At 30.3% G+C, this 16607-nt stretch overlaps 2 protein-coding genes across 2 annotated transcripts; both read left to right on the forward strand.

Moving 5' to 3' along the window:
• Positions 1-371: 371 nt before the first annotated feature.
• Positions 372-1570, forward strand: LOC111292498 (citrate-binding protein-like). The gene is made up of 2 exons (XM_022884914.2): positions 372-989; positions 1167-1570. Exons 1-2 carry the CDS (start codon positions 651-653, stop codon positions 1554-1556), a joined length of 729 nt encoding a protein of 242 aa, XP_022740649.2. The 5' UTR covers positions 372-650; the 3' UTR covers positions 1557-1570.
• A 1744-nt stretch (positions 1571-3314) lies between these two features.
• Positions 3315-4561, forward strand: LOC111292499 (citrate-binding protein-like). The gene is made up of 2 exons (XM_089767254.1): positions 3315-3788; positions 4169-4561. Exons 1-2 carry the CDS (start codon positions 3531-3533, stop codon positions 4559-4561), a joined length of 651 nt encoding a protein of 216 aa, XP_089623380.1. The 5' UTR covers positions 3315-3530.
• Positions 4562-16607: the final 12046 nt, after the last annotated feature.

Consider the following 16607-nt stretch of genomic DNA (forward strand, 5'->3'; position numbering starts at 1 on the left):
AAACAAGGAGACATATCTTAACTACTACATCTAATGTTTTTGTATAAATTATATGATAATGAAATGAAGTACTAGAGTGTGTTCCTAGCTCATATCCCTTGTTTTGCTCTCTACGGTTTTCATTTCATTTTTCTTTCTCAATATCATAACACCCCTGCTAGGTTTAAACCCCCGACTCATGAGTCATGACCACGTGACCAAAGCTATAGTAAAAGTATGCATGAAATGTTTTCCTGGTGTTTTGCTTGCTGCTGTCTATTCTTGGTCTGTTGGTCGATGGAATCATGGAACCTTTATATTATTGTGGCTATTATTGAATTGAATCTGGCTATAACAGGAATTTTTTTTTATGATTCCCTTGATTTGCATTGAAGAATAAAATGTTTTTCTGAATAAATACAATTGAGTTGTTACCTTCCTCAGTTGCCTTGGCTTGCTTTTTGAATCTGGCTATCTGGTTTTGACTTGGAATTAAACGATGAAAACTCGCTAAGGGACTTAATTAAAAAACAAATAGGACAGCAAAGACTCACCTCACCTGCCACCATGAATAGCATTCAAATCTTTAATTAAAAATAAAAAAAATCTTCTGCCACCTAACATTTCAATCAAACAAAATTTCCTATCCATCCTATATATTAATTCCATCCATGCCCAGATCTTCCATAATGAAAACCATCATCAACGTTCATCTTTCATACAAGAAGAATAAGATGGCACCTTCTCTAACCAAATTGACTTGCTTTTGCCTGACATTTCTTCAAGTCACTGTATGTCAAACTTTTGCTTTGGGACCTGTTGATCCTACTAAACGGTTCATTCCTCTTCCTTTAAACCGGACATACTACCACATCCAAAGGCCCTATGATGTGCCTGAAGATCAGCGTTATAGCTTCATCAATGGAGTTCACAGATGTTGGGTTTACTCCACAGACAAACCGCATACTCCTACGAGCCAAACGAAGCCCCGAACTGAGATTGCTATTCAGGTAAAAACAATATCTTATTTGTTCCAACATCACTGAGTATCGGAAATTGTCGACAGTCACTGTATGAGAGGAAATAAAAAGGAAATTAAAACGTTCCTTAAAATTTTTATTCCTTTTTCGCTACGTTATAGCTATTTAACATCATTTATAGTAACCAAAAGACCCAAATTTTGCTAGGGTTACAATTATTCCTCTGGCGTGTGGCAATTTGAAGGACACTGGTACGTGCCCCATGGGACATCAGGCGTTTGCATCATGCAAGTTTTTGGTGCAACCGCTCCTCGAGCCACCACCCTAATGCTCAGGGTTTACAACGGTTCCCTCTCGTACTACAGGGGTCCGGTCCTGGTCCAGGACATCTATGACAAGTGGTTCAAGTTGAATGTTATCCATGATGTTGATGCTGCCAAAGTGAAGGTTTACATTGATGGGTATCTAAAATTAGAGGTTGATGGTCGTGGAGGGACATCCCATACCTTTAAATGTGGGGTATATGCCCAAAATGATGATTCCTATTACATGGAATCCCGTTGGAAAAGTATTGAAGTTCTAAAGAAATGTAACTGATTTTTTTTCTCTTTTTGCGAAAAGCTCTCCAAATTGTGGCTTATTGAGTGGTACATGTGATCCGCTTTTGGTATAAAATAAGATAAATCACACATAAAATAGATATTTAACATGATTTGAATTTTTTTTTAAATTCACTTATGAAAAAAAAATCATTATAATAAGTAGAAAAAAAAAAACAAATACCAAAATTAAAACCCAACACGAAGGCTTACTTAGCCCCAGAAACCAATAGACCTTTTATGCCAAAGAGTAAGAAAGAGCACTACCTATTAGGTTAATAAAACATGTCCTATTTAAGAGTTTATGGAGTAACTGTTACACTATGTATAATAAAATTTTGTCCGTAAAATATGTCATAGTTCATAATTTTCTCAATTGATACAATAAAAATTTAGATTAACTTTTTATGTGTATGAATATATTGTTTATTTATGATGAAATTGTAGTAACTGTTATAAAAATTAGAGAGTGAATTACATCGTACATTCATGATTTTTGTAAAATATTTTATTTTTATCCGTGATTTTATAAAACAATTTTTTGATGTCATTAAAATGTAATGAAATTTACCATCTTAGCACCATGTGAATGTTCATACGACAAAAAGATATGAGTCTAATTTTGCGTTGAAATTTATGTTTTGTGGACATTCATGCAACATATTTCATTGAATTTTTAATGTTAATTGATGAAATGAATGAATTTAAAATATTTTAAAATTTGTGATTTAAAACTTGAATTTTAAAGATTGTACATGAAATTATAAAAATATTATATAAAGATCATTGTATATAGAAGGTGCATCATCAAACTATATAATGATAATTGACTTCATCGTTCCTTAATTTTATACATGCACATAAATTTACATATCTTTGAGTATTTATTGATACACATATACATTAGTAATATAAGTAGATAGCGTTGAAAGGATTACAACAATTTTTAAAACTAATAAAAAATGAGGAGTTAAAAATCAATATTTACAGTAAATAACAACACATTCACGACATGTGCACAATATTTATTTTCATTCACAAATTTAAGAATTCAATTTTAAGATCAACGATATTTTAAAATTGTTCTAAATTCATTAATTTTTGTGCACGATCATTAAAATTTGAAGAAATTTGTGCATTATTGGATGTATACTATAATGAAAGCTTTTGAAAAATTAAAAAAATGGAATTCAAATATCATGCTAACGCGAATTTATCATTATATAACAAGGCTTCAGTTCTTGTCTTGTTCGCATTATAATGACATCTACCTCACTTACTCTTACACTTGAATAATCAATCACAGGCCTTTCTTCCCCAGTTCCTTGCTTCCTTAGGCATCGACTGATCTTCTAACTAATAAAATTATCAACTAATATTTACTAATTTATAAATAATTAATGATAAATGGCATTACTTTATAGTTTATAGCGCAGCAGGTTGCACAACCATGACCTTGACCATGACCATGACCATGATGTTGCATAGAAAACCATAATATTTGTTACCAAATAATATTAGATCATAAAATATAGTAAGATAAAACAATATGGCATCGGCTTGCTAAGTTAATTACTGGTCATGAAAACAGCAACATGATTAAAAAAAAGCAGAACATGATGACAAAATCCCTTAAAACAAATAGCAAGGTCGGACCAGTAATCCCTCCTTGATTGAAACCCTGTCGGTCTTGAAGTTCTGGAGATTAATTGATGACGACTTTGAGCGGCCTGGGTAGTTAAGAAATGTTCAAACTGGAGAAAAAGGGAAGCTATCAGCCATTAAATTAATTCGAAGGGTAACAATTTTTTATAGGTTAAAACAAATATAGCCATTCGATCGATTTTGGACAAAGTATATGCATTTGATAATACCCACAAACCGACTATATAAGAATCGATAGCACACCAAGCGTAATACATGACACAAAGAGGAGAAAAGTTTTTTTTTTTTTTGAAGAAGAAGTTAGAATATGAGTACTGCTTTACTAAGCTTTGCTTCGGTTTTAGTACTCGTGCATTTGGCAAGCAGCTCGGCTGTGGATCCAACCATAGGCTTTGTTGAACTCCCATTGAACGCATCTAACTTCCATAATGACAAGCCCTACGACTTACCTGTAAGCGACCGCTACAGCTTTGTGGATGGAGTCCACAAGCTCTGGGTTTACTCCACGGACGAACCTTTGTTCAAAAATAGCACCACCAAGCCCCGATCTGAGATCCGCATAAAAGTAAGGCTCCATTTACGTTGCTTCTGATTTATTAATCTTTATACAAACGGCCGGGGCTCTTTTTCCACGTAAGAGAATATATATAAATATATATATTTTTTTTGGTAAGAAAAAATCAGGGGTAGGTAAGCTGATTAGTCTCCCAGGTTAGGGCAGTGCCGTAACTGACAGTCTAAGATAGGTGACTGCAGATCGTGCATTCGAGATGACCGCAATAAATGACCATCGACATGATTTAAACTCAAAACTTTTTCGTTGAGGAAAACGAACTTAACTGATTGAATCAATCACTTATTGGTATATATATATATATATATATATATATATATATATATATATATGGAACCCATGTTTCATGAAAATTTTCTTTAATCTCTCAGGGATATGATTATTCTTCTGGTGTATGGCAATTCGAAGGCTATGGCTACGTGCCAACGGGAACCACTGGTGTTTGCATCATGCAAGTGTTTGGGGCAACTCCGCCTCGAGCCACAACCCTAATGCTGAGAGTCTACAATGGCTCACTCTATTACTACAGGGCAGGTCCAGTTGTGTTAGAGAACATCTACGAAAAATGGTTCCGGCTTAATGTAATTCATGATGTGAATGCTTCGAAATTACAGGTTTATATCAATGGTGTCCTAAAGCTGGAGCCTACTGGCCACGGAGGCAAAAACCATTACTTTAAATTTGGGGTTTATTCACAAAATGATTCATCTTACTATATGGAATCCCGTTGGAAGTGCATCAAGGTTCTGAGAAAATGGGATTGATATATTATTAAATATAAATTATGAGATTTCTCATAAAAAAAATTAGTGAGACAAATGTGACAACATATTGAAATATTTCAGATAAAGTATGAAAGTCTCTCTGCATGTTTGTTTTATGAATATTTCAGATAATTCACTGAATATGTGATTATAATTCAAAAGTTTTTTTTTTGTTTTTTAACTAAAGGACAATCAATCACATAAATTATTAAATATATATGACGCAGAATCTACCTGCTAGGAAGAAGACAAAGAACACATATATAATATGACGTAACTTCTTCTGAAAATGAAGTTATTTAGGTGCAATTTGTGAAATTTTTATCTAAAAAAAATTAAATTAAAATTAAAATAAAAAATCAAAATCGATAAATTGAAAGGTCATATTACATAGATTAAGTGTGTAAAATTTGAAAAAATTTTAATAAATTTCTATATTTTTTTTAGATAAATATTTTTAGTAAAAATAGTGACAGAATTTTAACCGTTAAATAAATATCGATCGAATTTAAATTATAAATAATTTTTTTAGTAATTTTTTCATATATTACTGATTTTCATATTAAATTATATTAATATATCAATTTGGATTTTTATTAAAATTTTTATTAAATCATTTTTAAAAAATTCACAAATTTCACCTAAAAAATTTCATATAAATTTTCTCCACTTCTTCTTTATATATATTAAAGTGTCAAACTTCCACAAGTCTGAAAAATGATTGATTTAAATATTCATGATAATAATTTATTATTCCTTATTTACTATTAATTATCAATTTTTAAAAAAGGTATAAATACTAAACAAAATTGGACTAAGACAAGTACTCTTGATCATAATAATTCATTAGATTATCAATTTATCACTTATTTTTTATTAGTATCAATTATCATCATTATTGTTATTTTTTCGTTAGATTCATTGAAAATCATGATGTCACTCAATTTATATATATATATATATATATATATTATCACATAATTGACTCCTAATTACCGATCAAACAAATAGAATTCTGGTTAGCAAATTATTTCTTCTTTTCTGTTATTTTCGATAGAGTCATGCACTTCGTTTGGGGATCTATAAAATTTGATGTTTCATAAATAATTATCAAATATTAACGAGATCAGTAAAAGTTAATAAATAATTAATAAATAATGCAACAGTAACTTTTTTTTGAAATTAATATATAATGCAAGTAATAACCATAGAATACATCGACTATGAAAACAACGGAATTGGTAATTCAAAATTGACTTTCTAATAAAAAATTGTAAAAGTAGTTTGACTTGGCAAGTTACTGAAATAGAGAGTTTGAGCTTAAGATTTGCAAAAATCATTTAATTTAGGTATGTTTATCAAAACAAAGCACTGAACATAAGAGAATCGATCCGAGCTTTTACATAAAGCACGTAGTTTTTGTTATTCTGTTACAAAATCATAACTTAAAAAGTCTCCATGAGGAGATGGGCAATTCTCTCGATATCAACACCATCATCTTAAGGCCTTTCACTGTGCCCAATAAGTCATACTAAATACATCTAATAATTTTAAATATGATTTGAACACAACACAAATATATATAAATTTTAAAAAATATATATTTTTTGTATTTATTTGTATCAACACAAATTTTATTATGACATTATTCGTGTTTTACACATATTGACATGCTTAAATACAAATAAAATATGAAAAATACATTTAAATAAAATGCGTCACATGGATATATGTTTAACACATGATACGATACGAAAAACACATTTAATTAAACTGTGTCACATAGATATATTTTAACATATTTTTGTATTTATTTTAATTTAATATCAACATATAAAAATTATTTTAACTTTTAATCTTTTAATTATGATACATAATTATCTATTGAATATAATCATTTAAAGATTATTTAAGTATTTCATTATGATACTCATTTAATAAATAATATGAAATTATTTTTATATTAATAATGTAAGTACAATATAAAAAATAATATTAGTACAATAAGTTATTATTTATTAATTTATTTTTTAATCTATAGTAGCTCATATTTTGAATTAAATATAATTATATAGACATTTATGATTTTTATATTTTGAATTTTATATAATTATATAAAATTTGATGTTTCACAAAATAATTATCAAATATTAATGAGATCCGTAAAGTTAATATATAATGAAACAGTAATAACCATAGAATACATGGACCATGAAAACAAAAGAATTGCTAATTCAAAATTGACTTTCTAATAAAAAATTGTAAAAGTAGTTTGACTTGGCAAGTTACTGAAATAGAGAGTTTGAGCTTAAGATTTGCAAAAATCATTTAATTTATTTATGTTTATCGGAACAAAGCACTGAACATTAGAGAATCCAAGCATTTACACAAAGATCGTAGCTCTTGTTATTCAATTACAAAATTATCTTACAAAGTCTCCATGAGGAGATGGACAATTCTCTCGATGTCAACGTTATCTTAAGGCCTTTCACTTTGCCCAATCATTCATACTAAACTGATGATACTTCTATTTCCAGTTAAAAAGAAACCATTATATAAAGGGAAAACTTGTCAATGAATAGAAATGTCACGAGGAATACGCATATTTACTTATCAATACCAAGACGCAAGAAAGGTACCGGCTACTGTCATAATGATTAGATCTGATGATCTATCGCTAGATATTGATTTGAGGAGTCGTCACCAATCTTTTTTATCTAAATGTGATTGATCACTCAAGTAATCTATCTTTTTAAGGAATATCTAAGCCTAAAAGTCTCTAAAAGAGTAGGTCTAAGTCTACTAACCAGAACAGGATTCGAGAGTACGATTACATGTGAGGAAGGTTGTAGCACCCTCGCAACGCCCATCGAAAGATGGTACCAGTTTAATTTTGTATTATCCAATAAACCTTAAAAATTTACCAAGTAATTCATTATTAAAAATTATTCTCAATTAACTCTAATACTTTTAGCAAAAAATTGAGAAAATTTTTTCATCTCAAGAGTATGCAAGAAAATTACTGTTTCACTTGCAGAGGCTCTATCGTCAAATTATTTAACATTAAAAAAATTCAAAAAGAAAAAGAAATAAAATGGAAAAAAAAAGAATAATGATTCAGCTTTAGATATAAATCATTTTCTCTTTAAAAACTCATTGCTTTTATATAAGAAAAATTGATACTTTCAACTTTTCCTTAAAACATTTTTTTTTAAAGAAAAATTAGTACTTTCAACTTTTTCCCAAAATGTTTTTCTGAAACTTTAATTTCGAGAAAAATTGATACTTTCAACTTTTCCTTAAAAATATTTTTTAGAAAATTATTATTCAAGGAAAATTGATACTTTTAACTTTTTCTCAAAAATACTTTTTTAGAATTTTATTTTAAGAAAATCATTTAATAAAATAAAATAAAATAAGGAATACAAAATTATTCTAATCTAATCAATAAGTAATAATAATAATAATAATAATAATAATAATAATAATAATAATAAAAGAAATAAAAACTTTTGGAACGGTTCGGCTCGGCTTAATGCGGCTCGACCCCAGGAAGAACGATGGCTCGGATGTGCGGCTCAGCTCGATTCGGCTCGAACCCAAGCGGAGAAGCAGGTCGCTGAATCGGGTGCGTTACAGCTTAGGTCGGATCTTGGCAAAACGCATGGATCATGTGGGTTTACTAACGCAAAAACGACATCGTTTTGAGGAGGATATATAAGGGTGAAACTTGATTTTTTTTCAGATTTTTCTTCTCATTTCCTCTCTCATCTTTTCTTTTCTCCTCCTTCTCTCTAAACAATCCTAGATTCCGGTTGAATGTTCTACCGAAATCTAGAAAAAGATGTTAGAAACTTCAAAGTTGACCGAAAAACTCGTCGAAAAAACTTGAATCTCGTCAAAAAATTTCATCGAATTTTAAAAAATTTCTAAAACTTTTCCAGAAAAAAACTTCAAAAATTCTAAAAAAATTTCCCACAAATTCCTAAAGTTGTTTCTAATGCACTAGAATCTTTTTTAGCTTCTGTTTTCTCTCTGTGTGTGTTTTTCGTTCATTTTTTGTGGACCTATTTATGCGGATTGATCAGAAGAATTTCTGATCAATCCCAACTCCTTCTGGGATTTGGATTCAATATTTGAATCCAATCCCGACTCTACCAACTCTCAAATCACGGTCAAATTCATTTTAATTTTTGATCCTAATCCTAATCTCAGCCGAAAAAAAATAAAAATAAAAATAAAAATAATAGATAAATATATTAATAGATAACTAAAAGAAAATAATTAGATAAATAAAAAATATTAATAGATAAATAATAATAATAATCATAATAATAATGAAAAATAATTAAATTAAATTAAATTTTTTAAAAAATAAACCTATAGTACCCATTTAGACCAGGCCCAATTGATCCGGATCTGGACTAAATTGAATGTATACAGCTGCCCTTCTTTGCACATTTTCTATGAAACAGGAATTGTGCAAAGACGTAGATACCCATTCAAGACTTAACTTGACACTTTTTGCTTTTTTTTTTATTTTTTTGTTTTTTTTGTTAAAATTTTGGTCAAAGCTCCTTTAAGCAGAGGCTCAATGACTTTGAGTAAAATAAACAAAGCTCCTTTATACAGAGGTCTACGACTTTGAAAATAAATGGCTCCTCTAATCAGAGGCTCAACGACTTTGAAAAATAGAAGGCTCCCCTAGTCAGAGGCTCAACGACTTTTGAAAATAAACAAAACTCCTCTAATAAGAGGCTCAATGACTTGAAAGAAAATAAACAAAGCTCCTCTAATCAGAGGCTCAGTGACTTTGAGAACAATAAATTGCTCCTCTAAACAGAAGCAACCACGACTTTTGAAAGATAAATTGTTCCTCTAAACAAAGGCACCACAACTTTGGAAAAGTAAATTGCTCCTCTAAACAGAGGTATCACAACTTTGAAAGATAAATTACTCCTTGACAATCATGTCCAAAAGAGTTAAAAATCGTGTTTGAAGGAATTTCAGGAGATTATGCCCAAAGGTCTTACAAATCAATCCTGATACCGAGAGATATCCTATTTCAAGGACTAGAAACTTACCTGACAAGCTTTTTCTCAAATTTGAAAATGTTTTCACATCTGTCTTCTTTATGTGAGATTTTGGAATACCCTTGCTTCTTGAATTTCTACACTATATTTTCTTGAATGTAGTATATGTTATGCAATGCATGTGAAATTCAATGCATGCTATGCAAATGTTGGCTAATTAATTCATATTCAATTGTGGTACTCAAGTTTCTCAAGCTCTTTTTTTGGGCCTCAAACCCTTGATTCTTCAAAAATCAAGTTACGCTATTCTTCTAAGATCGAACCAGTGTAACTCTCAATATCTCTTCCACTTAATTCTCACATTTTTTCTATAAGAAATCTCTTTTCAAATTCAATGTCCTTATTAGGAACTGAACATTTTGATTCTGCCTTATCACTATTAACTTCTTCAATGTAATGTAAAATCTTTCATGCCATTATTTATTTATCAATCATTATTTCAAACTTAAAAAGTAAGAATGGATTTGCACATTTCTTCCATTGTAAGGTATTAAAAAGAAAAGAATAAGAATGGTTGGGAAATAGTCAATAGAAAAGGCACACAAAGAGTGAAATAGAATATCTTTTGTTAGCAAAAATGTTGGCAAACTTTGGTCAAGAAAGAATTACAAAAATAGGCATAGGGAGACAATACCCAAAAATGAACAATCGAACAATCATGATAACGCATCTCAAGATTCTTCTGAAAACTCAATCATCTGATGCACTTAACAACTTAAAGCTCCTCCGAATTTGCTAGCCTCCCTACCAATGAAATTTCAGATTTGATGTTGTATTTTCCTTATCTAAGCTGTATTTTCAGGTTTTCAACTTAGATAAACCCCCTATGACTCAAACCGTCCTTTTAGGATTTTCGTCTTGAGTCCTCCTTTTTCATTCCCTTTTTTTTTATCTTTTTTTTAAACATAGTATTTCTTCACAATATCAGAATTTATAGGATGAGGTAAATTATTTCCATCCATCTCAGTCAGTATCAGTGCTTTACTCGAAAAAACCTATTTCACCACATACGACCCTTCCTAATTCGAAGTCCATTTTCTTTTATTATCGTGCTGGGTTAGAAAGATTCTTTTTAAGATCAACTCTTCTTCTTGAAAGTAACGGAGTCAAACTTTTTTATCATGAGTCATCATCATTCTTCTTTGATATAGCTGACCATGGCACAATACAGTCAATCTCTTTTTTTTTATGAAATTTAACTGTTCATAGTGTTCTCAAATCCATTTAGCTTCTTTCAATTCAACTCCTTTTAGAATCATCAAGGATGGGATCTCCACTTTTACTGGTAGTATAGTTTTCATTCTATAAACCAAGAAAAATGGGATTGCCCCAGTAGAGGTACGCACTAATGTTCGATATGCATGCAGTGCAAATGGTAACTTCTCATACCAATCTTTATAGGTTTCGATCATCTTTTCAAGAATTCTTTTTATATTTTTGTTTGTCACCTCAACAGTCTCATTCATTTTTGGATGGTATAGTGTTGAATTGTGATGTTTGATCCTATACTGGACACATATTGCCTGCATCATTTTGCTATTTAAATTTTTGGCATTATCTGATATCACACTCTCAAATGATGCTGTTTTCACCCATTTCGTGAAGTAGTCTATCATCACAAAAATAAACCTATGCCCATTAGAAGCCTTTAGGATGATAGGACCAATGACATCTATGCCTCACATTGAGAATGGCTAATGTGGTGCCAAAATATGTAAAGTAGATGGCGGAGCATGGATCTTATCAGCATATATTTAAAATTTATGGCATTTATGAGCATATTCAATGCAATCATTCTACATTATCAACCAGTAGTATCTTGCTCTCATGATCTGTCTCACCATCATATTTTTATTAACATGTGCCCCCATATTTTACCATGTACCTTTTCAATGATTTTCCTTGCTTCAGCCTTACTTACACATCTTAGCAATACTTGATTATAACTTTTTTTGTACAGAACATCCTTATCCAGGAAAAAGCTCATAGCTAATCTTTAGATAACCCTTTTATCATTCTCTGTTGCTTGAACTGGGTATTGTTGATCCTTAATATACTATAAGATATCATAATACTAGGGCTTCCCATCTTTCTTTTCTTTTACATTGGAGCAATGAGCTGACATATCCTTAACATCTAACCTGATGGGTTGAATGTTAGTATTACCATTAATTCAAATCATTGTAGCCAGAGTAGCTAAGGCATCGATAATCAGATTCTCCTCTCAAGGTAAATGATCAAACTGGATATCTCCGAACTACTTTATCAACTTTAAAATATACTTATGATATGAAATGAGTTTTGAATCTCTCGTCTCCCATTCTCCTTTCAATTTATATATAACTAGAGCTGAGTCCCCAAACACTTTTAATGCTTTCACTTTTCTATTTATAGCAGCTTGTAAACTCATGACATATACCTCATATTCAGCAATGTTATTTATGTAATTAAAATTTAATCTCACTGTTACAGGATAGTATTGTTCTTATGAAATGATCAGAATTATCTCAATTTTATATCCCAAAGCATTGATAGCTCCATCAAAATACATCTTTCAGTATCTTTCTTCATGTTTTCCCTTCTTTAATTAAGAAACAGTCATTAGATCTTCATTGGGAAACTCCAATCTCATTGATTCATATTTTTCAGTAGCACGATCTACAAGAAACTCAGTTATAGCATTTCCTTTTATCGTATTTTGGCTTACATATATGATATCATATTCTGAGAGCATTACTTACCACATAGCAATTCTTTCAGATAAAGAAGGCTTCTCGAATATATATTTGATTGGATCCAACTTAGTTATAAGTCAAATAGTGTAATAGAGCATGTATTGTCTGAGTCTTTTAGTAGTCCAAGCTAATGCACAACACATTTTTTCCAAAGAAGAATACTTAGACTTATATTCAGTGAATTTTTTACTCAAATAATAAATAACTCTCTTTTTTTGACCATACTTATCTTGTTGTCCCAACATACATCCCATTAATTCTCGCACACTGTCAAGTATAAAATTAAGGGTTTTCCTGAAACAGATGGCACCAACACGAAAGGATTTGACAAGTATTACTTAATTTTATCAAAAGTCACTTGACATTTCTCGTTCTATTCTCCAGGATTATTCTTATAGAGAAGCTTAAAAATGAGATCACATTTATAAGAAAGCTGAGATATGAACTGTGAAATGTAGTTTAACCTTCTCAAAAAATCTCGAACTTCTTTTGATGTACTCGGAGGTTATAAATTTTGAATGGCCCGTATTTTATCTGAATCAATTTTGATTCCTCTTTCACTGACCACAAAGCCTAGTAACTTCTCTGACTTTACCCCAAAAGTGCACTTAGCTGGGTTTAACTTGAGCTGGAATCTTTTTAATCTCTCAAATAACTTTTTGATGCTGGTAACATGATCTTCATTCTCATAAGATTTTATAATTATATTGTCTATATACACCTCAATCTCTTTATGCATCATATCATGGAAGAATGTTACCATGACCCTTTGATATATTGTCCAAGCATTCCTTAACCCAAAAAGTATGACTTTGTAACAAAAAATTTCTTACATGGTCACGAAAGTGGTCTTTTTCATATCATTTACAGCCATTTTTATTTGATTATACCCTGAGAACCCATCCATGAAAGAGAACATTGAATGTTTAGCCGTGTTATCTACCAGTGTGTTGATATGAGATAAAGAAAGTTATCCTTTGGGCTAGCCCTATTTAAATCACGATAGTCTACACACATTGATACATTTTCATCTTTTTTAAGAACTGATACTATATTGACCACCCATTCTGGATACTTAGTCACTTGTAAAAAGCCTACATTAAACTATTTTTTCACCTCTTTTTTTATTTTTAGTAGCATTTCAGACTTTATTTACCTTAATTTCTGCTAGACTAGCTTACATTTTAGCTTTAGAGGCAGTTTGTGCTTCACTATCTCCATACTTAACTCTAACATATCTTGATATGACCAAGCAAATACATCTATGAATTCTCGAAGTAGATCTTTCAAACATTGCCTATCCTCTAACAAAAGTGAAGTGCCGATTCTGACATCTTTCTTATTCTCTTCATCTTTCGATTCACTAAGTCAATTATCTCCTAATGAGGTTCAATTAGCTTATTTTCTTTTTCAATCAATCTCATTAGGTCTGGAGGCATAACGTATTCCTCATAATTCTTTTCATTGTCAAGTTCATCAATGTTAATTGAATTTTTAAAATTAACCTCTTGATTGTTATCATAATTATCTTCATGTTCATTTAAGAATCTGAAATTAAATGAAATGGGATATGTTAGCAAGATGTATTTGAAAAAAATGGCAATAATGAAGACACAAAAAGAAATGAATGAAAATGCATCCTTCCTAATCTGTATTAGATTAATAAAAGATAAATGGCTCAAACAAGAAAGATCATCCCAATACCTTGGGCAATAACTATTGGGATATACAATTACATTGAATTAGTTTCAAAGGTCAAAGGTATTTCAATGGCACTCCAATTATTCAGCTCATAATATGATGGATAAAGATAGACCCACCATTCTTGCTTAAGCCCCATTTCATCTAACAATTCCCCCTGTGGCATATACAAATGTCATAAGTGTTAAAGATTGGATAAATTTTGTTTAATATCAACTTTCAAAAGATTTCTCAGTACACAAACCCATTACCAAAAAAATTGTTTATACGTCTTTATGCAATATAGCCTTTGATCTTCATATGTAATTGACATAATTTCTTTCTTTTGTAGAAAATCAAAAAACACCAACGGGACATTCGGGCCAAACAACAATATCATCATTGGATAATAAGAAAGGCATATACAATGTGAAGTATGAGCTTGTATGTATTTGCACACTTAATTTATACTTATTAATGAATATTTATGAACATTTATTTCATACATTCTGATTCTTTTATTGCGATAATTTAATAAGAATCAGCGAACTTTAGCATAAAAATTTTTAGATGGGATGTCTGAAAACGAGGACATCTACGAAAGATTGATCCTTTACAAATGAAACAACCGAAGAAATGGTAAAAAAGATTGTATATATAACTATTTTTTTAATATAATGTATAATTGATATTGTGGCTATATGCATGAGTGTATACTAGCTTATATAGATTTGTTGTTACAACCCATCTTATTATTATCTTTCAAGATAATTATGCTGTCAAAGTCAAATATGGTGAACTGGTAACCTAGTATGGTAAAGATCCTTTTTCTTTAACATTAGGCGCTAAAGAAAGGCCTGGTCAGGTTCGTGGGGTTGGTAAATTTGTCTTGCCATCAAAATTTTTTGATAATCAACAAAAAACCTCATGAATGAGAAATGCACAATATAAAGCAATCATTGAGCAACAACAGCAACGAATAGATGATCAAGAGCAATGCCACAATGACCAACAACAAAGACTCATTGCTTTGGAGTTCATATTGACAGTAATACAGCATAACATGCCAGTAGGTCGGTCTGATAGCATCGTCCCTGTAGGAGAAGCTTCCGTTATAAGTAAAAAAATGAAACCGTCCTCCACTACCACCCAAGAAGTATGATATTGTTTATAATTTTAATATTAATTTATTTATTATATTGATTAATTTGGTTTTAATACATATATTTCATTAAATATTGTAGCAAGATGTTCGAACTCACAATATGACCCTTGCTTAGGCTACCAATGATGAGTTATCCAAATATTCACTGAAACATTTATCCAGAGGGTTATTTGATAAACCATCATCTTTTTCATTGGTCCGGAGGAGGTTAAATAATTTTATGAACTGAAAGAATTATTAGCTGTTGATATTGTTACTTATATGAGGTTAGCTTATAAATACAAATATGCACATTCAATAAATATTAATCTATATTAGGGTGTAACACTAACTAGTAGTGTTGATTGTTGTCGTGCAACTTCTTATATAAAGAGCTCAAGAGGAGACAATTGACCAATAGATTTAGATTCGTTGACCCCAACTTCATTAGTGAGCAGAGTGACACAGTCGTTTATCATGCTAATCATGTGATCCAATGTATGAAAAGACTGGCTGATTATTATTTGCTCTCATATAATTCGCAGTAAGCTATATTTCAACCTTACCCAAATCTAATCTAATGCATAATCTAAGTATACCATTGTTACTATTTTGCAGTCGTCATTGGGTGCTGATTGTGATTGACACCAAATCCTTAACACCATACTTATTCAATTCAGTTAATCCAATGGCGATGCCTAACCCAGATATTCAAACTTTTATAAAGAGGTATTACACTTTATTATATTATATATCTTTTATTTTTTCATAACTAATTTAATTTATGTATTAAGTAATTTTTTTTCTTTTCAATTTAGGATAATATCTGCATTCGATAAAAAGATAAAGAAATCGAAATAGGTGTCATTAACCGGTAAATGTGAAATATATTCTTTTATGTTGAGTTTGTGTAGATAAATGTTTCTTAAACCTACTCAATTTAATTTTCAGGTACCTCGTTAATCCGATAATACTGAATGTAGATATTATGTCCTTTGTTTTATGCGAGAAATAGTGTTAGATGATTTTATGATCACACCATTCAAGGTTAGTATAAATTTCATAAACTAGTTATATCTTCAAAAAAATAAAAAAGGTACATTATGTTCTCATTTCCTAACATTTACTTCTATTTTTTTTTTTTAGTGTAAGAAAGCTTCACGAAAGAAGAACTGGATGAAGTCCGTAAAGAATGGTGTGATTATGTATTATCATTTATCAATGTTGATAAACTTTCAGGTTAGACATTGTTGGTTGAATGTAAATATATAAGGAACAAATTGTTATAATATTTTTAACATGCCATGTTGAATGAAAACTTTAAGTTTGTACATTGGGGTATTGGTTTAATATTATTGTTATACTTAATATGAATACACTATGTGTACTTAATA

The sequence above is a fragment of the Durio zibethinus genome, chromosome 10 (genome assembly GCF_047325235.1).
Source record: "Durio zibethinus cultivar Kanyao isolate XHJ-2024 chromosome 10, ASM4732523v1, whole genome shotgun sequence".
NCBI classification, from domain to species: Eukaryota; Viridiplantae; Streptophyta; class Magnoliopsida; order Malvales; family Malvaceae; genus Durio; species Durio zibethinus.